Source organism: Balearica regulorum, chromosome 11, assembly GCF_011004875.1.
Source record: "Balearica regulorum gibbericeps isolate bBalReg1 chromosome 11, bBalReg1.pri, whole genome shotgun sequence".
NCBI classification, from domain to species: domain Eukaryota; kingdom Metazoa; phylum Chordata; class Aves; order Gruiformes; family Gruidae; genus Balearica; species Balearica regulorum.
In genome coordinates, this window is record NC_046194.1 from 8,538,305 (window position 1) to 8,563,266 (window position 24,962).

The following is a 24,962-nucleotide window of genomic DNA, read 5'->3' on the forward strand; positions in this document are numbered from 1 at the left end:
AATGATTTAGATATGACATTGTGAACTCTTTTTTCAAAGTGATGATAAATTCTTCTCATTCTTCCAGTGATGGAATATAAAGACATTTTCATGATTTTCTTAAGAATGAATGAAGATTGATCAGTCTGATTTGGGTTTAGATTTTTGAATCTGTTTTAAATAGTGCTAGTCCTCTGTGGCTCAATTTTATGTTTTGAAAGTCTTAACTGGAAAGAAAAAAGGAAAAATGCACACTACTAGAATAAGATTTTAATCATAGAATCTTTAAGGTTGGAAAAGACCTCTAAGATCATCAAGTCCAACCACCAACCCAACACCACCATGTCTACTAAACCATGTCCCAAATTGCCATGTCTACATGTTTTTTGAACACTTCCAGGGATTGTGACTCCACCACCTCTCTGGGCAGCCTGTTCCAATGCCTAACCACTCTTTCGGTGAAGAAATGGTTCAGGCTTTAAACTTGTTGCTTTCTTATATCAAATCTCTGGAGCCAGACCTTACCTGAGAGCTGTTAGTGTGGTAAAAAGTTGGTATATGTTGGTGAGTCATTCTTCCCCATTGGCTCTTAGAGGGGAGATCCTGCGTGGCAGCTGGAGGGGCTTGTCTGGGAATGCCCTTCAGGATACTCAGTGCTTTGCAAAGTACCCAGACTGCTAATAGGCTCTCCTGTAATGAATCTAAAGGTTAAACATCCAGAAATTGTAATGCAAGTATCCATTCTTCTTTGTCTAGCCATCCTGCAAAAGAAATGGTTGTCGATGACTCGGTGAAGTTGGGTGTTAATGAAGCTGATCATACAATTGGACTTACTCAGAATCTTAATGGAAAATCTGATTCATGGACTTTAGAGGAGTTTATCGACATTGGAGTACATTCCAAGTCAACCAAACTGAGCTTAGACAGCATCTCTGCTGGTAACTGTAATCAAAACTTGAATGATGCTGCTACAATACCTTCTAGTCCCAAATTGGCTTTTGAGGAAGACGGTGCAGTGAATTCATTGACCAAACCTATAGACGCTTCGTCAGGTAATCCCAGCTGATTTCCCTATCTGTCTCTTCCTCTGGCTAGATAATTAACTTCCTTGCATTTTACTCTCCTTGCCTTAACTTCAGCTTCTTTCTTTGAAGGCACTTTTTCCAATGTGTAGATGAGAGGGAAAGCTTTCTTTATTGCTTGTAACTTGCGTTCTGTCAAAAGGACTCGCCAAGTGATGCCTTTGTAGGGACTTACTCTAGACAGCATCTAAGGCCCAACATTAAGGCTCTTCCAAAGACACAGCTGAGCCCCTGTGAAGCTCCTGTATCTCCTACCAGCACAGAATGCCATCCGTTGCATTTTTGGGCTTCTGAGATGTCTTAAATGCACATGTTACTTTTGAAGATACTAACAGTTTCAAAGGTGTCTGATGTAACTCTACAGACAAGACCTTTCCACTCCTAGGCATGTTCTGTAACTTTTTGATGCTGACCTGCATGGTCTTACAACGTCTCTTCAGGCTCTGGCAAGGTATTAGCTGCCCTCTCTACTTACTGTAGCATAGTCTTTCACTTCACTGAGGGGAGTAACACCAACCTTCATAGATGGTTGTGTTACATTTTGGGAGGAGTAATAAAGCTGCACACACAATATTCTGAATTTTCTGAAAGAAGCAGGGCTGCATCTGAACCCACGTGTACTTGAGAAGCCAAACGCTGATGCAGTACACATAGTGTGTCAGAGGGGCTTCAGTAAGCTAGTTTAGATTAAACTCAGACTAAACTTCTCTGATTTTGGAGCTAAACCCCAAATGGACATACTCATAGCAGGAGATCTCTTTCCATGAGATAAATGACTGCGTGAACAGTTGAAATGAATGGTAGTGGAAAAAACAAGACTTGCTCTCCACATTTTCTTTAAGAAGTGATGTGTAGCACTTTTTTTGATTAAAGTGTAGCACTTTTCTAGACTGAACTGTTTCCTAAGTCTCCTCTGTCACTCTGCGTCTTGTGAATTTTAGTCCCATGGACAAATAGCCTTACTGAGACCTTCCTTGAGGCCATGACTAAGTGAGCCATGGGAATAGAAGGATTCAATGTGATACTGCTAATCACATTTTGTTCTGATCAAAAGCATTAACTTTGCAGTGAATAAAGTGTTGCCTTTTACTTTTGAATTTGAAAATGGTTAAATATGCTTTAAGAATTACATATATAACTTTGAAAACTGATATTTGTGTATAAAAAAAGAAAAGCTACTGCGCTGATTTTGGACTGTAAGTAACCAAGTGGCTCTGTGCTCACTCCCTGGATGTAGACTCTGACAGTGGTGATAGACATACGTGGCCTGCACGCAGTTATGATGGTTAAATGTTTTCTTCTCTTTGCTCTTTGGACAGAACTGTGAACTCTAGAGACCTGGAAATAATCTGATTGCACTTCAGTAATCCAGTGTTTTATCAAGTACCGAAGGCCTTGTTTTGAAAAGCTGCTTGTTTACCTTTATCCATCTTCAAGTTTGCAAAAAAACACGAGGGGAGGGATGACAAACTTCTAGATTTGCACCTTGAAACGTTTCAGGGAAACTATTGTGCAGATGTTCCTTTTACATTCTTTTAGCTAATTGTTAGATAAGATTTCCTTGTTCAAATATCACTTGTTTCCGTTTTACAGACTTTACAGTAACCTATTTGAGTCTTTTTTTTTTTTAATTTTTTTTTTTTATTTTCACATCAGTATCTTGTACAGCAGTTTGCCACTGGAGGCTCACCAGTTAGCTACTGGACAGATTCTGCATATTCCTAAAATGGCACTTGATGACTTGAAAGACTCATTCAGTGTGTGTTAAAGCTGAACTCCCTTTGTAATGTTCTAGACAAATGCTGTTACTGTTGGTTCATGGGCTGTTTAAAAACGCAAAATTGAAATATCTTCGATTTTGAATGGAGAAGGAAAAATTCCTTGTTTTCTAACGTGAAAATATTGGCAGTTTCAAAATGCAGTGTTGTACCATCACTAATATGTTTTAATCTATTGGCAAACATCAAAACATTTTACAGCAAATGCACTAATATATTACAAAAATGTTGAGTACCTAGATATGTCTGATGTAGTGCAGTTTAACATGTCATGCTTTTAAAAATGTTTTCCTTTTGAATTACTTATTTATCTACACTCATGGAAGTATTATTTTATTGTGTACATAACAGTATTAGACCACTGAAGTCATGTTTTGTTCATGTTAATTATTCTAAGTGTTCCTGTTCTAGCTTTATAACAGTGGCTGCAAGCTGCATATATATATTTCCCTTCCCCTAAAACCTGCATTAAGTGATCTATTTAACCTAAACTCGCCTGCTTTTTACAGCATGAAAAGATTAACTAAGCATCTTCTGAAAATTGCTACTACAAGTAACAATGCAGTCTTGGTCTTACGTCTTCTGTAACAGATATACTGGATAAGTGAGTACTGTAAAGCATAGCTGTCTCAAATCCTGCTATAAACCATTGGCTGATACTTCAACTCAAGTGAATCACCCAAATGGCAGCTGCCTTTTCAGTGGTTAAATGCAAATGGTTTTGCTGGAACTAAATGTGTTCTTTCCTCGACATCGCAGCTACAATAGGAAACCCTCAGCCTTCTTTCTTACTCTCACTGTTTGCTGTTCAGACTACAGTAGAACTGTTTTAGACTTTAGAGCAGTGCCTTAGGTAAAAAGAAAAATGTATTTTTGTATGATAGCTGTTTAATTCTGGCACAGACAATCATTCTAACAAAAAAGATGCCGGTATTTTTTTTCTGTCCTGATATTATTTGTAGAATGCTCTGTTACAGCTCTCTGTAAATATGTGCGCACTGTTAAATAAACTTTGCAGTTGAACAATGCTTTATTTCTGTAATGCTAAACATTACCTTGCTAGGAGTTTGCAGCCCCTTGCCATGCTGACCTGCCTTGAGATGCGCTCTGGTACTGCTCTAACTTCTCCACACTGCAGATTCCCAAAACTAGCAGCCTCTTTGGCAATTTCAGTTGTGTGGTTGGGAGGTATTTGAACTAACACCTTTGGACCTTGCCGTGTTTGTACATGCCGATGATATGTTCCTAACTGTTGAATTCTTTAACTTGCTTTTCACTGTGGGCCTTTGCTTTTTACTTGTAGCACCAGCATCTTTCTGGTCTAACAGTGAGTGTGACAGTGTTCTGTGGCCGCAGTAGAATGGTGACTGTCAAGAACACAGCAGGACACTGCCTTTGTTTTTCTTGCGAGGTTTCTTTGTTTCTGGTAGGTGCTTGTGAACAAAAAGGAATGACCAGAGCAGTATGCAGGTGATAAATATTTCTGTATGGTATCGAACACTGCTGTGAAAAACAACTTTAAACTAGCATTCCGGTTGCTGAAGGGCAGTAGTAGGTCTGTACATGGACAGTGGCTATACACCTGTTCTCCAAAGGGCTTTTTCACACAGGCTGTTCTTGGCAGATGGTGCAGTGTCAGTTATATATTAAAAAAAATGAATTAGTTTATGGAAATTGTTGCTTTGGTCCTCAGATATTTAAGGGTGCAATGGCAGAACAGCTGGCTCTTGACTGTGCCAGTATCAATGTATCAGATGATTTCAGTAGCTGAGCCATAAAAGGTGTCAATCGTGTGAGATGGCAAAATGAAAAAAATAATTTTCGAGACTGTAGGACTCCAAGCCGGCACTAGGCTCACTTTTATTAAATCATAAAACATACACTGACATGATAGGAGAACTATTGTTGTCTGAGCTATTTTTAAGGCACTTCTAAAGGCATGTGCCTTTTTTGTTGTAGTTGAAAGATTTACTTCTTGTTAATGGATTAATAATTGTATATAGACAGTCTCATTTAAACAGTGATGTAAAAAAGCTGATGAGCAAAACTTTTGGGCAAACCATGCAGAAATCAAGACTAAAGTTTATGAAAGCTTAACTAAAGCTAAATCATACTGCTAAAACATTGTTATATGTAAGATGAAGCCATTCCATACAACGTGCTGCAGTTTGGTGTGGTAGGTACTTATTATTGAGCTGCTATTTATGGTGTGATGTATATAATGTACCTGTAGTTGTAAAAGCATAATAATGGATCTCTCTGATCCCGGGTGCAATCTTTGCATCTCTGTTTTGGAGGTGCATGCCTTGTCAAACCCACTTTATTTAAGTAAGTGCCAAGCTTAAATGTATACCAGACAAGTTTAAAACTAGCTTTGTTTTAGTTTAAGCCACACGCAGATTATGTAGTATGTGGATCTCTAATGCTAAGTCTAATGGCATTTCAGGCCTTTACACTAAGAGTTACTTGGAAGCAAAGTTAGATTTTTATTTTTTTTTTGCAACACTACGTGCTTTTTGTGCTGCAGGAGCTTCAAAAGTCAAACCCAGTATATTGAGGCTACTTTAGTTTTTATACTAAAATGGAAAAAGTTAAAGTTCTTAACATGCAAAAACCTGCTCCTTTACCAGGACTGTTTTGGAAAGCAAGGCTCTCAAATCCATTTTACAGCAGCTGCTGTCTGCTCCTTACAGTCGCTTGGGACACTCAGCACAGTAAATTTTTCCATTATGGCAAACAAAGCGCTTGTTGGCCAGACCACGGGCACACTTTGTGCATTTGAAACAATAATCGTGCCAGGATTCATCTTCGTAGTTAACCACACTGGTTCCTCTTCCAAATCCTGCTAGGAGAGAAAACAATTATAGGACGGCGATAGTAGCTTTTCCCTTGGCTGGGTTAGTCCACCAAACAGCAGATCCCATTCTTACTGCCTCCTGTGCTGCTGTAGTCCAGCAGAACAGCTTTGTACACCCATAATCCTAGCCCAAATTGCAACTGAACCACATTGCTGCTCAGGGTTACTGCTTGTAGAGAAGGAGGCAGCTTAGCATAAGGCTCATGTGGCTTGTCTCTGCAATAAGCTTTTTCCCTTGGGATCCTTTTTCCAGGAAACAGTCAAGCTGAAGGAAAGATCAAGATGTAGAGCAAGGAGAGCTTGGGCTAAATGCTCTCCCTGGTTGTTACAGGCTCGGATTCATGCTCTGAAGTGCAGAACAGAATGCAAGTTTCATGGGAGGGCAGGATAATGCCCATGGTTCTGGGCTGAACTTTGTGATCCAGTAACTGTCACATGTAAATACATCAGAAGTTCAAGCAAAATGTCACTTTGGGGCAATAAAACATTGGTCTTTTTAGACACAACGTTCCCAGACTAAGATATAGGTGGGAACAGTTCTAGTTGGGGAAGTTTTGAAGGAGGTAAATTTGAGGCCTGCAAAGGGGGAAGAGCTCAGGTACTAACTCTGACTCTGTCCAGCAAGAGCATGTGGCTTATAGTTGGATCACATGTAAATTGCTGGGATTGGGCTTGGGATACTAGGGACCTGCTTCTGGTGTTAGCAACCTCTGAGCTGCACGTCTTTGGGGATCGCTGTTCTGACCTTAAGCACCTGCTGCCCCCAAGCTGCATTTAATCCAACATACCTGTAATAGGATTCTTGCAGCCAGCACACTTCTTGGCAACGCACTCCTTGTAGCATTCAACGCAGTAAAATTGATCCTCTACAGCTGTGAAGCGCTTCCCACCCAGTTGCTTCTTGCAGTTGGAGCAAATGAAACACTCGGAATGCCAAGGCTGTTCCTGGTAAGTGAGGCCTCCAGAAGTGATGGGCTAGGAGGCAAAGAGCAGAGATGTGTTTCAGAATGGGTAGGGAGGAAAAGGGGTGATGCAGGCATGGGAAGATCTCTGGAAAGATCTTTCTTGTCATGGAGATGATCTCTGGGAAGTTTTCATTAAAACAGTGCAGCACTTGAGTTCCTCTAGCCTGAAATCCTGCAAGCCTGGAGCTTTCATAATAGCTTATTTTACCTGCGGTGACTCTGCCAGTCTGACTTTTGCAACTGATTAGTGTAAGAAAGACAGCTGTTGTGTTATAAAACATTGTGTTACTCCTTGAACACACAATACCTACTGGAGAGCTTAAACTATCCCCAAAGCAAGTGCAAAGCTGGTGCCCACTTGGTTTCAGCAGAGCTCAGGTAACCCTACAGCCCCTGCTCAGATATTGTAACGTGCCGGAACCATTAGCTCCCACATTATTATACCACCAGCTGCTTGCACCAGTATCTCAAGGAAGAAAAATAAGCATTGATACAGCTCCAGCACAATCTGTCAACTGGTTTACTCTCCCAGCTTCTGAAAGACATGTGATGGCCAGTTCTGGCAGCTGCCTTTGCAAAGTGGAAGGACTTACATTCTTGCATTTAGCACAGGTCTTGGCAAACTTATGCTCGTGGCAGGAGACGCAGTAGAAGTCATCGCCCTTGGGGAAGAAGCTCCCAGATCCAATCACTTGCTTGCACTGGCTGCAAGTGAAACAGTCCTTATGCCAGACCATCTTCTTGTACTCAACGTTTTGGTCTCCTACAACAGACAGAAATAACTCGTTATGGGGGATTTCAAGCTTGTGACAAACTCCCACCCTGTGCAGTGTAACATACCTGTAGGCAAGACTTGTCTATACTTATGGCCAGGATTCAATTGTAACATAGACAAGGGAAAAGCTGTTAATTTCTGTATTTGACCTTAGCCAGGGCCTTCTAGATTTTCTTAAAATATTTGTCAGACAGGTGCCCAAGTCTTTCTGAGAAGAGGACCTTGATATACAGAGCAAAGCTTTTGGTAGGAATGGTTTAGGACTAACTACTAGGGTGAACTATCCACATGAGGGTTGACTGCAAAGCAGCCTTTCAACACCTGCATAAAATGGACAGGCAAGAGCAACAGTCAAAACCTGCACCTTTTTCTGGTGCTCCAGCCTTCCACCCCTAACTGCTGCCTCCACAGTTTGCTAAACCCCCGCAGTTTCGCCCTAGAGCAGAACTTGGGAGTTGTAGCTGTATCACTGGCACCAGTACCTGCAATAATAGGCTTGAAGCAGCCCTTACACCTGGGCGCATCCTCAGTGGCAGTGCAGTTGCTACACCAAACCTTGTTGTTCTCCCGCAGCATGAAGGGCTCGTTGACCAAGGACGTATAGCACTTGAAGCAGCGGAAGCAGTTGTCATGCCAGTAACGGTTCTTGAAATGCAACTCCTGGAATGAACAGAAATGGAGTGAGCAATAAGCCCCTCTGTCTTGCTGAGCACCCTAAAACCCAGCTACTGTCTCATCAGCCTTGGCAGTAGAGTCCTTAGTTCCTAAGCCTGTCTGCATTCAGTGGTTGGAGGTGCAGCTCAGCTGCAAGCGGTTACGGGAAGGACATTTAACCAAACTCACTGACACAATCACATTCACTTTGGACTTTCAGGGTAGCAGAAGCTGCTTCAAACCAACAGCTTTGAGATTTGAAGTTCTGTAAGCGTGGGCTTCTCTGGCTGTCAAGTTCCCTCTAGTTCAGGTGTATGTTAACTGCCATAAACATGAAGCAATAAATGTTTGACAAACTGACAACAAGCCCTGTGCAGGCTGGAGCACCTGCAGTGCTCTCTGCAGGACAATTAAGCATTTGCAGCAGTTCATGTGGCTGAATCTATATCCTGAAAATAGCTCTTGTGCGAAAGCAGCCCATCATGACCAGCCCTTCTGCAGTCCCCAGGGCCTCTGGCTCTTTGCCCAAGGAGCACATGGCCCATCAGCCAGAGCACTCACAGGAGAACTTGTTTTCACACAAACTCCCAGACAGACCACAGCCAGGAAAACAAGTGGGAGGGTTATCAGCATCCACCTGTCTTCTCATCACCCATTTAACTGCTCAGCGCTCACCTTGGAGTCAGCTCCAATGGGTTTCTTGCACTCAGTGCAGGTGTTGGCACAGAACTTCTCGAAGCACTTGACGCAGCAGTGGCGGCCCTCCTTCTGCACGTACTTCTTCCCTTGCAGAGGGTCACGGCAGTAGTGGCAGTCAAAGCGTTCCGACATGGTGCCTACAGTGTAACTGCCAGGCCCTGCAAGAGGAAAGAGGGTGAAGTTACAGCACGGAAGCCCTGATAGCTGCTCCAGCTTCTTGGGGCTGTGCAAATGAGAAGTATCAGGAAGATGGCTCAGCGACGAGCATCTGGTGGCGTCACGCTCCTCGAGGGCTTGTTGGTGGAGAATGTGGCTTCAGTGCCAGCACTGTTGGGGCAATTTTTCTATCGGGCAGCTCAGTGGTCTATAAAACATGACAGCTCTCTACCAACTGCACTGGCATTTTCCAGGTGCCTCCAGTTTTGCCTTTAGAGTCTAGGTCAGGCTAACGAACCATCACCCTCAGGAGGCTGGGTGCAGTAGACAGCCTGGCTTTGGCTGCAGCAGTCACAACAGGCAGCTCAGATGTCCCCTTCCAGGTCAGGAATTGCTGTTTGCAGAGACAGAAATACCATGAAGTCTCAGAGAAGTGCTGGCCCCAGAGTAAGCCCATGTGGGCCATCTCCTGCCTGTGCTCTGGAGCTCAGCAAGGGCAGCGGCCGCCTCTGCTGGCCCCTGCTGTTAGCATAAGCAATGTGTTAGTAACAAATGTTTTCAGTTCCCTTAATAGCCTTCCAAGATACAAATGCTAGATTTCTGCCTACAGAGCAGCAGGACGGGCTCTGGCCAAACACAAGAACGCAGCTCTCACCTCCTGGGGTCCAGCGAGCACAGTTGCTGGTGAGGAGAGCAGAGTCCCGCACCAGGCTTTCCCCATCACCTTCTTACAAGGAAGGATACTAGACTGGTTCATTTCCATATGTCACATCAAGCAAGGATAACGATACCTGATCACTGAGAGGGGTGAACCTGCTTAGTTCATGATGGCCAGGCCCACTGCAGGCCTCAGCAAGGTCCTGGCTGCAGCACCACATAATTTGTGCACAGAAATCACCGCCAACCCCGAGCAGAGCAGAATAGTTTCCATGTTTCCAGGCTAAGCCCACAGCCAGCTGCAGCCCTCTGAGGTCTTTTGTGCTGGATAGTTGTGCAGCTTCCAGCTGCATCTTTTCACTGGGCTTTCAGATATAAAGCCATGAGGAAACCAGGAAAAGATCTCCCTACACATAAAGAAACTTCTTCGGTTCATGCCAGCAGGGCTCTGCCAAGGCATGATGTTCCACCATGGCCAGGGAGCCAGCACATCAGTGGGTGTGGGGGCTCTTGACCAGAGGATTTTCCACTTTGGCCGGAGGTGCACGCTCATGCTTTCTCCCCAGACACCCGCCCCCAGCCTGCACGCCCAGTCCCAGCCTCCCAGACCATTTCTACTAATGGCTCCCTCCATTTCCCTCCGCCCTTCCTCAGAGGAAGCCAGCAAACGCTCCTGCAAGGGCTGCAAAAGCTCCATCAGGGTTATGCAAGCCCGAGCAGTCCCAGAAACGCAGCTCCATCTCCGCTCATGCCCCCGCAGCCCCCAGCACCACGAAGCCCCGTCTCCCCTGCGTGGCCAACAACCCAGGACACAGCCTTGAACTTTCTGCACCATCAGCAACCTGGCGGGAGACACATCTGGCAATGGAGGACGCCAAGAGGAAATTTAATTATTTTTTTCCTGATAGAGCTGTAGTGCCAGCAGGAAAGGGAGAAGGATGCGGTCAGGCAATATAAATTACTGCTGCTTCCTGCTGCGAGGTTGGGGAGGCCGTTAGCACCTCCATTGCAAAGACTCACCTCAGACCACCCCCACCCCGTCCTGGAGTTTAGGGGCTGCTTTGCTGCCTGCTCCTGACGGAGCTCAGCAGCACAATGGCTGCTCCTTCCAGCCATGTTGCTCCAAGTCCCAGCACTGAACCTTTATAAACTGGAACAGGGCTTGGGAGTTTTGGGCTGTAGAGAGGGTACGTTGTTCCCAGCTGTGCCCTCGTGGCGAGGAAGGGTCAGTGGGACCCTGTGGGACTCACCCTTGGCCACAGGATGCCGTACAGGCAGGACTACCATGTTTACGGCCCGAGGACCTGTTTACACAGCTTTTTCTTGGACACTTGCCCACCCCAGTAATTTGAGATATACTGTCAACTGTGCGGCCCAAGCTGTCAGCATGAGAAATGCCCACGCTGGCAGGGGAGCCACCCGGGGCTGAGGGATCCTTGCTGCCACCCTTGTGAGGAGTGGGGCTTTGCAGCAGAGGCACCAGCACAAGTGCACCTCGCCAGACAAGCACACATCCAACCCGACAGGTCCTGACCAGGGCACAGCCCTGCCCGGCAAGCCCAGGCACTGCAGCAAGACGTGAGGGTGGCTGCTGCCTTCACCATCTCCCTTGCTGACCCAATTATTTTGTTTTTCTTTGAGAGTAACACGCTGTTGGCAGCACCCAATACAGCCAGGTGCAAAGCCTGGGGAGTTGCCTGCCTGCAAGTGAACATTTTGCCATTATTTCAGAAATCATTTTCTGCCTCATCTCTGGGCTCAGGAAGCTGCTGGACAGGCAGTGGAAGATGCTGGGGCAGAAGACAGGACCCACAGTGTTACTTCGCAGATTTTAAAATCCAAGAGTCATCTTACTGTCTCCTCTTTGTCACCCTTTCAGTAACGCCAGGCCAGAACAAGTTGGAGCATTTCTCTTCCAGAAAGCAGAACAGATAGTCCTGGAGAGGAGCATCACACAGGGAGGCTGCAGCAGAGGTGGGGACCGGCTTCACACCCTTCCTCTTCCCCTAAAACTTAGAGGAGCAGGCTGGAGGCTGGGCTGGCAGGAGCTGCACTCTATGGGGACCGAGGTCTGGAAACGCCGCCTTGCCAAGGTCAGGAGACGGCCATGTCCTGCTGACAACTACGCCAAGGGTTGCGTTTGTACCGGTTCAAGTAAATGAAACAAATAAACAGCTGGGAAATGTGGAAACTATGTGAGCCACGGCCAGCTCTGCAGAGCTTTATCAAGCAAGTGGGTTTTATTTAGAAGAAATGCAATTGCACAGGGTCCAGGGCAAATGGTATCGAAACGTTCTTGATCTCGGGTTTAGGGTTGCTTTCAACCAGAACACGTAATCGTGAACATATGGCTCAAGGAGTAACATAATCCTGTGTTCCCATGTAATGCATCATGCACTAACGTGAGACGCACATTTATCACAGCAGCTTTGGAGCTCCACAGACAAATTAACACTGTGCCAGGCAGCCCCGGGAGCTGGGCTGTGCAGGCAGACAGGCCAGCTTCTGCCTGCCTCATGCCATCTCAAGGACCAAAATGCCTCCCTCATACATAGGCTGGGCCATGAATTTTCTTCCAGCTCTTACAGGAGCTTTCTGCCCTTGGTGCTGTCATCCCTACTCTGATCTAGACCCCAGAAAGGCACCTCTATCCCCTTGCCTGCAGTGAGGATGCAAACACCAACCATGCTGTCCCAAACAGCATGCTGGCTGTTCACGATCTCTGCTCACCCGTGCCATGCCAAGAGCCCACGTCAGTCAGACCATCTCCTACAACCCTCACACGGGAGCAGCCCGCCCAGGGGCTGGCACACAACCGCCCCAAAAGCTGCTGCTCTGTGGCACAGCGGGGCCCCACACCGGTAGCAGCTGTGGTGGAACCACCAGATCATTTTCCCAGAGTGGATCAAATGTCCATGGAGACTTCAGAGCTCTGCTGCCCTGGGACAGAAGCATTTAGTATCCTACTGCTGCTCCCCTAAGTGGTCCTGTCCCCTCTCACGGAAGGCAGACAGAACAGATACTTGTTGTGCTTTGTAAAAAAAAAAAAAAAAAAAAAAGAGTAAATCTTCTAAAGCCAGGTTGGCAGCAGATCATGGCTTTGGAGATGGTTATCTCCTTAATAACCTGTTCACCCTCCAGCTGCACCACATCCCCACAGCTTCACTTTCCAGAGCTTCCAAGTATATCAACCATGACCTGTCTTTGCTGTCTGGAAAATAGGCACATCATGAAACTAAGGACACACTGGGTATATGGAAAAACCATGACTCCTCCTCACTCTTCCCTGGGGCCTTTATTTTTGTGCACGCTGCATAGCTTCCCCATGCAAGCTGTGCAACAGCTGTTGAGCGCTCAGTAGGGATTCACACCAGCTACCACCATGCTGCAGCAACACAAAACTCAGCGCTCAGGGTAAGCGCTCGTCAAACTAACCACTAAAACCCTAAGCGCTGTACCTTTGTGCTTCATTTCACAGTGGTGTGCTTAAAACGACAGCAGTACGCTCAGGTGTTTTAGCTTGGAAGTTATTTGAACAGTTTCTTTGGCTGTACCTTTACACCAGACTACAGCGTCTCTGAGCTGACAGCCTGGTCAAGTGTCTCCTGTTTAACCCCGGGAGAAGCACATACCCTGAGGACATGCACTGATCCAAACCCCATTTCAGCTTTACTCTGGGGCCACAGGAGGGGATTTAGGAAACAGAGAAAAAGGACAGACTGGAACTACTCTCTGGCCCAGGCTGATGTCCACGCACAGATGATGTTCTGCTGGAGAGAAGCACGTGAGAAGAGAGCATGCAGGCTACTGGGGAGAGGGGTAAGTGCAATATGTGCCCATCCTTAAATAGCCTAGAGGACCCTCAATAAAAATAAGAGGTCAAGGAAAATCCAGCAATACTTCCAGAAACTAATCCCCCTTTAAAGCAAGGTGTCCCTCTCCCACCAGCCCTGGCAGGGTGCTGTCTAAATGTAGCTCCCTGATGGATTTGGCTACAGCTCGAGGGCGGCTGGCCAGACCAGTGGCCTTCTCAAGTATCAGGGTGTTTGTCATGAAGACCCACTGGAATTCAACTCTAACATTTACCTGACCACAGAGGTGCCAGTTAGCCACTTGTCCCCCAAGACTATTTGCTGCTTTTCGAAAGCAGCCCCTCAGCCCTGGACAACCAGGCCTTCCACCTTTCAAATACAGATCTTAAATGCTTGGGCTCGGCCAGCTTCTGCACACCTCGAGTCATGCTGACACCATGTTGCAGAGCAGTCACAGGGCTGTCCCAGCTAGTGGTCACCATCAGGGCTGTGTCTGCACCCTGCAGCATGGCAAGCTTTAGGATGGAGAGGAGGGTACAGACCTAAGAAGTGCACCCCACAAAAGCTGTTGCATTAACACAACCCCATGGATCTCCCTCTCCCACAGCCCCTGGGCTAGTTCCTCCCAGTTCAGGTGACCACAACCCAGCGTCACAGTGGTGTGCACAACAAATGAAACCAAAGCGCTCTGCAAAGGGAGCTGAAGCATAGCTGATAAGCAAAGCACTTAGCACAGGATATGTGTTAATGTCTCTGGGGAATATGTTTAAATGTGATAAACCACCAACGAAGAATTTCAAGTGTGGTCTCTAAAAACAACCGGGAAAGCTGTACTTAAACCTTACAGACTATTCTGACACTTAGAAAAGAAGATGAGGCTGAAGGTGTTAACCCTCTGCCCTAAGCACAGCTGCATTCTCTCTGGCAATATAGAAGGAAAAGAGCAATTGCTTTTTGACTCCATCAGTTTTATTTTTCTCAGCAGACCGAGTACGCACAGCCCCTGTACTGCCAGGCATTGGCTACACCTGCCTATTTCGGCTCAGAACCTGGCATCCCCTGGTCTGTCACCTGAGTTACTATTCTCAGCATTTCTCAATGCAACGCCACGTGGTTTGCTATAAATACTAGGGAATACCCTTAAAAGAAGGGTCCCGTTAATCCAAAATGCGAAGCGATGCTCAGGACTGCACCTCAAGGTCACTGGCACGCTGCCCTGGACAACAAGGAAAGAAAAAAATCACTTGCAGGTCATATTTGCTGGGAGAGCTGGCAGGAACGAGCGGAGAGCTGTGCTCTCCCATTGCCAGGCTGGGGCACGTGCGAGTCTCATACTCTATAATTCAAAAATTAGTCTGTTGATAAAATGGAAGCTTCTTTATTTAGAACAAGAACGGCTCCAAGTTCCTCAGGCGGTTGCCAAAAAGATTCCCTGCGGTCCTATCGCCACCATGTCTGAGCACATCCTCATCATTATTAAATCTTCACAGTTCCCCAGGGAAGTAGAGACGTGCTATTAAAAAACACACTGCTCCAGCCCTGCAAACGCTCCCCCCAGGGCTTGCTTTTGCACTTAATACAGAGCTCGGCTAAGGCTAACAAGGGTCCCAGCGTGCATAGATAGCACCACTTTAGGCAAAGTCCAAACCTTGCAAAACAGCCCAAATCAGCTAAAGCAAAGAAGTCCTGCTCAGTAACTAACTCACTCTGTGGCTGCCTTAAGCTTTGACCTTTGAGAGTCTTCAGTTACGTTCCCAGCTACGCATGGATCTGCCCCCACCTCGGTGCCTGGACGCCCTTCTCATGCCCAGGTCCCCCCAAGAGATGAACCTGAACCTTTCTGCTGCTGCAGGGGAGTCACCTCCCGAGACAGGCACTACAGCACTCCCTGCACAGGGAAGTGCTCCCTACAAGGTGCAGGAACGGACACTGCGCTATAACTCGTTGGTGGCAGCACTCCAACTGCAGCATCTGCTCAGAAGACACTTCAGCATTTTGTATTACAGCACATCATCAAATCCGTGGGTCCTCTTGCCCTAGAGAACGCCCCCCTGAAGAATATGAGAAAGAAAAGAAAGATATAGCTGGGAGTATAATGAAAGGATGCTACAGCATCGGTCAGTCTTGTGGGCCGAAGTTACAAAATAAATGTCTTCTTACATTTTAATTGAATGGATTGCTCTTTTAAACACCTGAAAGGCATTTAAAAATGATACCACGGAAGTCAGATTTTTCTCAGAAAGGTACCTTGCATAATGTATATCTGCATCACACAAGCAAATCCTAAAGTAGTTACATGCCATGCAAGAAGCCTCATGGTTGTGCCCTGTCCTGGGAGACCGAGTGTGAAGCTGAACAGCCTGCAGTGACTTTCCTCCCCAGTTTTGAAGAGGCTTCATGTTCCCAACCAAGTCTCGTGAGCACCACTGTCCCCTGGATCCTGGCATGCAGCAGCTCAGTTTGATGCCCCTGGGAGCTGTGCCCCAAACTTAACACCCTCTCCCCAGGCACATCCACCCCTTGGGCTACATTTTGTCAAGAGATGCAATGGCACTGCCATTGTACGTTGTGATATAGAGCTGTAAATATGTGCTGGACACACACACAAATATGGTTAGCTTCTGAGAATCAGACAAGCTTTTAAAAATCCCAAAGAGCTTTCAATTGTAATTGGAGGGCTGGAGGAGTTTAGTCGCAGATGGGAAGACACAACACATCTGCATGCCACGGGGGGCGTGCAAAACATGCTCTGAAGATTCCTGTCAGTGTTAATGGGAAGGAAAAGTTAACATTTTCCTGTCACTGGTGAGAGTCAGCCAGTTTGATCTACAAGACAAACACAGAGAAGAGGGAGTAACCACAAGCTTCCCACCAGAGCAGAGCAAACCATCTGCGTTTAGATGCTGGGCTTCTGCATGCTCCCCTCTGCTACAGATTTCCCCTGCTCACGGCAACAACTGCCATAGCAAGCTTGCTGCAAGGAGGAGCATCACCCCCCATTTTCACCTACTCTTCTTCAAAGAACAGCCGAGTCCCAGCCTTTCCACAGCAGCGGATACGAAAGCGCTTTCCATCCAATGCATTTTACAAACTAGATGAGGCCGCCACCACTGCCACGCTCCCAGCGCCAGTCCCACGCACTGGTTATAAGCCCAGTTGCCATCATTAATTACAGCTGCAGATTGCTGAGGCTTAAGACTGCATTCAGAAGAGTTATTTTGCTGGTGCAGAAACCTGTTAGCAAAACCTTCCTCCCCATTTACCAGGCACTGCACACACAGGGTTTCTCCCATCACACCCGGCAGCACGTCCGCTTTACCTGTGTGCCTGTGGAAAGCCATGGTTAACAGCCCAAAGTCACCGGCAGCCCCTTAGGTAACAGAATTCACAGTGTCTTGGCCGATTAGGAGCTGCCCTGTTTGATAACATACATTTAAACGGAGGCTATTAATATGGACGGGACTCCTACCAGATGTCCACTCCCCTCCCCAGAGATCACAACCTTAATCCCCCTTGAAAATTCTTACCATTTTAGGTGATCCAAGGGAGAAGAATAGGATCCAGAGACCTCTAGGTCTCTGTAGGCAACATGTAAATACCTGCTCGGCTACTCAGCACCCAAATTAGTCCCAAAGGCAGAGTGTGCCTCAGGAACTTGACCCCATGCTAGTACTATTTCGCCTTGGCTTTAGAGCTAGATTGTGTCTCATAACAGTCCTGAGCTAAATTACAGACTCAACGTTAATTCTGCACTGCCATTGCTGAAGGGAAGAGGTGGATCGCAGCCTCACGGGGGCCAGAGGGGCTGCGGTCCCAGGAACCGGCAAGGGGCTGTCCCCTGGCTGTAGGGCCTAGAAAGGGCCTGGGTTGTAACCCTGGGAACCCAGCTGACAGCCCACAGAAGTACCAGGAGATATGTTCATGGGTGGGTTAGCCTTGCCTTCAACATGAGGGTCACGCTGAAGTTTTACTGCCAGTAAAACTACCGTACCTGGTGGTCCTCCAGCTTTTACACTAAGGAAGCTCAAGGCATGAACTGTTCAAAGCGAGCAAGTCCCTGAACAGCAGCACTTGGAAAGCTGGGTTTCATGATTACGAGGCTTCTCTAGCATCTAACAGCACGGCTGGGCTCACTCCCCAGCACGTGGCTTACGGAGAGCACTGGCTTTTTACTCAGGTGTCCACAAAACTCCCTGGAAGACTCCAGCTCCGCAGCTCCAACTGACCTATTTCCACCCAAGTCACAACAGGGAGCGGAGGGAGCTGTGGCTCAGGGCTTGCTCCCACGGGGACATGCAGGCTGCCGCAGCTCCCGGCCACAGGCTCGCTCTGGGTTATGCAATTGCGGGGGTGCACGGTCAGGGCCGGGGGCCAGGGACACCCAGCTGCTAATCCTGCCTTGACACTGACTCACTCCATGGCCGTGGGAAAGTCAGTTAACCTCCCTGACAGCCGCTGGGAAGAGCCAATGTTTATCATTCCTTCCACAGAGCCCATTGCAGTGGTGTCTGGCCTCCGAACAGCAATCGGGATATTCAGCCTGAGTGGCTCTGCTACAGCCAGGAACCGGGAATGTCTCCGCTTCCACTTGCAAAGGTCCCGAGAGCTCCTCAACCGCACACACGTGTGGGTGTGCACAGCCTCCAGCCCTGGGCTCGGTGACCCCCTGGGCCTTTGTACCCATCTTAGGACCCCCAGGCAGCACACCTGCAAGGTCAGCACCTCACCAGTAACCTGACATCTCTGAGTTTCCAATGTGACCTGGAAAAGGCCACACTTGACAGCATGCCGTCCAAAGGAGCGCAGCGTGGATCCGCTTGTGTAGCGGATTGAGGCTGGGAAATGTGCTAAAATACTAGCGCACTGAAACACTTTGGCTAGGAAAAGCCCAACATTATTCTGCCCCAGCTCATCTATAAACTCAAGCAAATTGTTTGCATAATTCAGATGGTAACAGGAACCCTAACAACTGGTATTTTCCTGTGCTAATCTTGCTGTGCGCAGTGTAATATTTACAGACATGAGTTCATTTTTGGCAATGCACGTAGAGTTTGCACCATTAACCATTGTCATTCCTTTCTAGTTCCCTGCACAAAGCACTGGCACCCTCCCGCTCAGCAGTCATTTCCTGCTTCCTCCAGAATACCCTCGTATTTCAATTAGAAACGGTAACCTTTGCACAGCAACGCTATTCCGCCTTTTAGGACAGGGAGCAATCTCAGCAGCTGCCACATCCCACCCCAAAGGCAGCTGCAATTCAGCAGCGGTTTGACAGCATTGCAGAGGCATGCGGAGAGTAGGGATGGACACTTGGCCATCAAAGCGTTTCACGTGCACAAATGCACGTGTTTTTGCAGCATGACAACAGGCATGGGCTGGAGGAGGTGGGAGGAGAAAGCTTGGCCAAAAAACAGGAGGAAGACCCAGCCCTGCTGGTGGCCATGAAACTTTACCATGAAACTCCCTGGAGAGGCATTTCATGGCACAGCTCACTCTGCGACGCCTCTGGTGATTCCCCAGAGCAATCTGTAATAAAACAACCGTTTTGTTTGAATTTGTGGCCTCCTGGGCCAGCACAGTGAGGACGGGCCGAGGAACAACCCTTATTGAGAGGACAGGGCTGCTCTTGGTTTCTTGGCTGGTTTTAGCCACGTGACCTTGGACAATTCCCATCTGTCCGCACAAGCCCAGGTGATTAAACACACCGGTGGTGCAAGGTGTAGCACAAGTGTCAAGGAGGGACATCGTTGCCGTGTGAAACCCAGCAGGGAGCAGAAACCCCCAGGAAGGGGGGGGTGCACCATAAGGGAGGTACACCAGCCCTGTCCGAGCCCTTCTCTACCAGCCAGGTACCATGCACCTGCAGAGGAAAAAGTGCTACAAATGTGTCAGCAAGCACACAGCAGAACATGCAGGTTTGGGTTTTCATGATTTTAACATGAAACCTGTCCTGTAGGTTTTTGCGACTCCAGGGAGCAGGTCTGGACACACTGACCCCACCGCACAGGTCTGACTGCAAAGCAGCATGGCTGGGGCATAGTGTCATCCACTTGGATAGACAAATGATTCACATTGTGGTTTCCAGAGTATTTTCTTGCCCTAACAATCCTGCCAGAAAAGGTCTGGGTGTCTCAGCTTGCTCACACATCCTGCTGTCACTCAACGGGCAGAAAGTCCTAAATAGAGCCGGTATAACCCAGGCATTGATGAACTATTAGTCACCGTCATCAAAGAAAGAAGCAGGCAGCGGTAAATATGAGGAGGGAAGCACCTGTCCACCTCTTAGGTTAATGCTGTACCTTCTGCTTCCACACATACTGCTTACCAACACACAGTAACCTGCATAGAAAAGCACACGAGCCATTCACCCGGCTCCACATGAAAATGAGGGCCTCATACTGCTCCCTACTCTTCCTCTCGTGCAGGCAGGCGCTGGACTCGCTCCGTGCTCACTCTGGCCGGAGGCTGCTACTTCGATAGCACAGGACTGGCACCGTCCCAGCGGCCAGCGGGGTTAGCACTCCACATCCAGGTTTGCTCCCACCTGCCATTTGCACAAACACTTCTTTCTTTTCAAGTAACAGCACAGCAGATTGAGGGTTTATTTTAAATCTATCTTAGGTTGCATGCAATGCGTGTTGTCCCACAGCAGAGAGCACTCCTTCTGTCCAACCTATTGCAGACCCCAGTTAAAGTCCCCTTGGCTCTTCTGAGGCAAAACCTAAACAAAATAATTTTAAAAAACTTATATATATATGTGTGTGTGTGTGTGTAAAGACAGAGTTTGCAGGAAGCCAACGAATAAAGGAGCTGGGCTTAAGAGGAGAAAGGACACCAGAGCGAGCCCGCCTTTGCACTTGCAGCTGGTCCGTCAGCGGGAGGGAGGAGGCAGCAGCCCCACTGCCACAGAAACGCCGGGCAGGTTTGGGATCCAGGACTGACACCTGAGGCTGATCCAGCTCTCCAAGTGTGCTTCCTGCTCCCAGCACTGGCTCCATGCTCCTGAAAGGCACTGCAGAACAGTGTTTGCAGACCATGTGGAGAGGGCTGCCAGGGGATGGCCCCTGCTTCCCCACACCCCCACCCAGCCAGGGACCCTGCGTGCAACCCATGATCCATGAACCAAAATGGGAAGTTTCCACCTAGTCTTTTCAAAGAGCGGAAAAAAGCCATTTCAGTTTAAAAGCAAACACTTTCTCTTTGAAGTATCCCAAAAATGCTTCAGAAGACGCAAAACCTGGCTCATTTTCCCCATTCTGCACACAAGGATGCACCTCCACACCCCTGAAGCATCCTGCAGGCACTCAAGTGAACACAAGACAGAGGCACCCTGGTTCCCACGGGATGTACCCGCATCCAGGGCAAAGCCAGCACGAACATCGTGGCAGTGACAGAGGGGACAAACCTACCTGCCATCAGGCAAGCCCCGTGACCTCAGGCACCAGCTCAGAGGGGACAGTGGTGAAGGAAACGGGCAGCACGTGGTGAAGGCACACAGGGTGGTTTCCTTTCTTCCGTGCTGAACTCCAGCCCACAGCTGGGTCAGATCTGTGTGCGGAGCCTTTCAGTGCCAGGGAAAGCTTGTAGGATCAGCTATGGAGGTAGAGATAGAGGAACTGGGAATAAATTTGTAAGGAGGCAGATGCAGACTGGGTAACCCTCCATGAGCTCAGATAGATACAATGTAAGTAGAAACAAAAGGGAGAAAAGAAGGAAGGATAAGAAGATAGAAAAAAATAAGGATGAGGGTGCAGTAACAGACAGGAAAGAATGGCCCAGACATAATAGAGCTGGAAATAAAGGCATCTGAAAAATAGCAAAATTGAGAAGAGATCTAAACCAGGTTTTTCCCATCTGCCTCCATTGACAGGCTGGACTGTTTCCAGGACTATTCCCATGGCAGCTCCAAATTTATTTCCCTGCAGCCATCTGCTCTGCGGCTCCTCCCCACACACGCTCCCGACTGGCACTTCTTCCCGTCACCTGTTGCTGACATGGCAGACCTCTGGCTGCTGCTGAAAGCCAAGTGACACCAAGGCCTGGGGGGACCGTCTGCACATAAATCAAGAGCTGCTTTATAGACCCAAGGCTTTGTTCAGCTCCTGTCCCCCCTCCTGGCTATGTCAGTGTTGGAGAACAGAAGCCACAGCATGGTGGGGCACAGGCACCGTGCAGACCCACAGCAGCAGCCCCATGACGGGCTCCAGAGAGGACCGGGGCCAGAAGAGGCTGCAGCAGTGTTAGTTGCTGCACAGGGTTGGCTTTGAACCAACTGCACCAAGAAAGTCCATTTCCTCCTATCTCTGCTCCCTCCTCCCTGTGGCTCTTGGCTATATTATAGATAAGATGCCAAGACTATATCTTCCAGCAGCAAGGAGGCTGAGTGCCTGCTGTGGTCCCAACAGTTAGACCTTTAGTACAAGCTCAAAAAGGAACAGCCCCAAAAGGCTAAAGATTCTTTTTAAATCTCTTAGAAAGACAAATGTATTAGTCATAAATGCACTAGGTTAAACCTGGGGTGTGTTTCTCTTTCCAGCTGTCTCCTGTATCCTTCTGCTTCCATTCAGTCTGCGGAGGGGAGCTGTGAATGTGCAGGCAGCCGGCTGGGAGGCTCGGCAGGCTGCCCGCAACCCCCTTGTACGAACTGCAAGGTGGAAACACAGGTCTGAATGTGCCTGGGCATTGGCTACCCCTAAGGGGACACAAAGACTTCCTTTGCTCCTCCTGGGAGAAAGCTCCCCTTGTACAGCCAAGACTGGTCTGATTCAGATGCTTTGTAAGAGCATCAAGCCCATAACTGGGCTAGAAAGCCTCAAACACAGCTTTCACCTCTTCCTTCCCACAGACCCACCCAGCGGCACTGCACGGTTTGAGCAAAGCAGCCCAGGCTGCAGGAGTAACGCGAGAAACGTTTACCAGGGAGGATGAGCCAGCAGGCACGGGGGAAGCAGCCTGGTCACACAGGAGCAGTGGGGACGGTCTCCAGGTCAGCACCTCGGAGCCACAGCATTGTCACGCTCTCACCCACGCTGGCCAGGCCCCTGCATCCAAAGCTCCCGTGAAGAGCTCTGGGGTTTCTGCTTACTGCAAAGCCCAGAGCTTTGGCTGCAGAGCTCCAGCTACACAGCACTGTGCCCGCAGCAGTGGCGTGATGCCTCTCGGTTACCAACAGCGCTTCTACCAGGGCTGATAAGATCCTCAGAGGAGCCGTCCTGGGCCAAGCAAGCTGCACCACAACTCGGTTATTCCCCAGGTTATTACCCCAAAGCTTCACGCTTAGCACAGCGGAGCTCCTTAGGGTGATCTTGGCCAACTGCAGGGATCTGTTCAAGTTTAGATGCAGTCACATGGAGAAGGAATGACTGTTGGAGTCAAACACGAGGCCAAGGTTTGCCAGTCACAGCTTTCCCCTCATGGCTTAGCCCTGACTTCAAAGATGAGAAAAGTAACTTAAGTCTCTGTCAAATAAATACCACACTGATCCCAGCCAGGCAGCATGGCAGCCTTTTCCAGAAAAGATGAGGTCTGATGAACACTCGTAGTGATATAATCCTACCATACCTACACAATAAATGCTCATGTCAGGGCTTCACCAAGTTGTTAGTGAGCCATCACTGAAATAATATTTTACAACCTCCATTACGCTCTCTGCACTTCTAATTGCTTTCAATTACTTCTCATAGGCTCGGCAGCTGGCTGAGTGATGCTCTCCACCAGTGAAGTTAAACAGCTCACTGTGGAGAGCATGGAAGGAAGTTCAACTATTAGTTTGCATCACTGCTTGAAAGCCGGGTCATTCACCTTCCCTGGAAATCTATGCACTATGAGTCAGAAATTAGCAGCTACCCAGACATCATCTGCAACATGCACATTCTCCAGCATCCCTCGCGGGTCTCCAGTAGCCCTGCCATCCGCCTGTGGTCATGCAACAGGACCTGGCAGCAGGAAGGACTTTCAGGGCAGGCACTGCAGGCTATGCCTGAGCTCTTCCTCCAAAGGCTGGGAACGTTTTCAGTGTGATATTTTCTAGCAAAACCTCACATTCCCAGGAAGCTGCTCGGCAGACAGTTCTGCAGACCTCCTTCTCTGCTCCCACAGCACAGTGGGCCAAGCCAAACCCCCACACAAGCGGTGCTCCGCAAGATCAAGGAGCCTTGATGTTTCCCCTTAAAGAGCTTTTTTTGGGGGGGGGGGGGCTGCGGGGAGGAGAAGAAAGGGCTGTTTGTGGGTGGACTGCGATTCTGGCAAAACATCCTCTAGAAATTCAGCACATGGGAGACCCTGAGGATAAAAAACTTCAGCTCTGGTGGTCAAAGATGGGCGAAGAAAATGCTTCTCAGAAGAGGGCTGGGCAGAAGCACACTGCCTGGCTAAGGGTGAAGAAAAGCCACTGCTTCAATGAGAAGGACATGTCCTTCCGAGCACTGGCACACTGGTTGGGAAGACTCCATGGCATCCAGCACGCCATCAAAGCACTGCCCGAACTTGGCACAGGCCCCAGGGCCATGCCCTGAGTGCTGATGTAGAGCTGCCAGGAGCCGGCCCTGGCGTACGTGTTTAGCAGGACAACCAGCCCATTACCCTGGACACAGGACAGTCGCCTCGAGCAAGATTAGCTTTTGGCTATCTACACCTTCTCTTGTTAGACAGCACTGGTGGCTGAAAGGACCAAATCACCCTTGTTATGTGGCCATTTTAAAAATAACCTTTCCCAAAGCCGCACAGTGCGTAACCCCGTGTCTGTCTCGGCTCCAAGAGCCGAAGGAGATCAGCTTGCAGGGCTGACGGGTATTTTTGGGCACTCTGACTAATTGTCAGGACATATGCTGGGCATTCTTTACAAAGAAAAACAAAGCTGTAAAGTCCCCTCCAGTGAGGCCTGTGGGGTTGGATTAGTCACAAAAGTTATTCTCAGAAACCTCTGCTTTGGGAGGGCTCGATTCATTTCCAACTTCAGATAAGTGCATTTTAAAATGGAGGAACTGGTCAACTTCATCACACCCTGATACTTAAAATGAAGGCTCAGCCAGGCTGGGCCACATGGCACCACCACCACCAAGGGCAGGAGAACTGAAAACCCTTCACCTTGGAGTGCCTTCAAATTCGCAACTGCTTTTTTGGCACCACATCACATGGGCACTCACTGGCCGTGCCAGGGGACGTGCTCCAGGACAGTCTGGGGACGTGCTCCAGGACAGGCCAAGGAGAAGACACCCACCAGAGGGGGGTGAGGAGGGCCACAGGCACCTGCTCACTTGTAAGATGGAGACATGGTGCAGCCTTTCTAAGACACCTTGCTTTGGTCCTGCATTATCACACATTTCCTCTGCTGAAACAGATGCCATTTAACTTTCCCCCTTGCCCAGGCTTAGTTTGTGGCCAGAGTTGACTCCAGCCACCATTCATATTAATATTTTGCAAATCAGCTCATGAGGTCTCTCATTAAAGCCCTGTTCATTTAACAGCCACACATGACCCTGCTCAGGCAGGCTCCTTGCCCCTCTGCTTTTACAAGGCAGTTGGAGCCCTTGCCAGACTAGGCGATCGC

At 48.3% G+C, this 24,962-nt stretch overlaps 2 protein-coding genes across 5 annotated transcripts in view; one reads left to right on the forward strand and one right to left on the reverse strand.

Moving 5' to 3' along the window:
* Nucleotides 1-1,956, forward strand: part of MAP7D3 (MAP7 domain containing 3) — a 45,009-nt gene extending 43,053 nt beyond the window's left edge. Inside the window, exon 20 of the mRNA XM_075763142.1 lies at nucleotides 736-1,956. Within this exon, the coding sequence (XP_075619257.1) occupies nucleotides 736-1,045 (310 nt within the window). The 3' untranslated portion in view covers nucleotides 1,046-1,956. The remainder of the gene's footprint in view (nucleotides 1-735) is intronic.
* Nucleotides 1,957-4,675: 2,719 nt separating this feature from the next.
* Nucleotides 4,676-24,962, reverse strand: part of FHL1 (four and a half LIM domains 1) — a 32,766-nt gene continuing 12,479 nt past the window's right edge. The window contains exons 1-6 of one of the 4 annotated variants that reach the window (XM_010312979.2): nucleotides 16,734-16,824; nucleotides 8,766-8,947; nucleotides 7,919-8,096; nucleotides 7,255-7,424; nucleotides 6,485-6,671; nucleotides 4,676-5,681 (exon numbers count right to left, since the gene is read on the reverse strand). In XM_010312979.2, coding sequence (XP_010311281.1) covers nucleotides 5,527-5,681; nucleotides 6,485-6,671; nucleotides 7,255-7,424; nucleotides 7,919-8,096; nucleotides 8,766-8,947; nucleotides 16,734-16,755 — 894 coding nt within the window. In that variant the 5' untranslated portion in view covers nucleotides 16,756-16,824 and the 3' untranslated portion in view covers nucleotides 4,676-5,526. Of the gene's footprint in view, nucleotides 5,685-6,484; nucleotides 6,672-7,254; nucleotides 7,425-7,918; nucleotides 8,097-8,765; nucleotides 8,948-16,733; nucleotides 16,825-24,962 lie in introns of those variants that run through there. The other 3 variants (XM_010312976.2, XM_075763143.1, XM_075763144.1) reach the window with 3 other exon arrangements.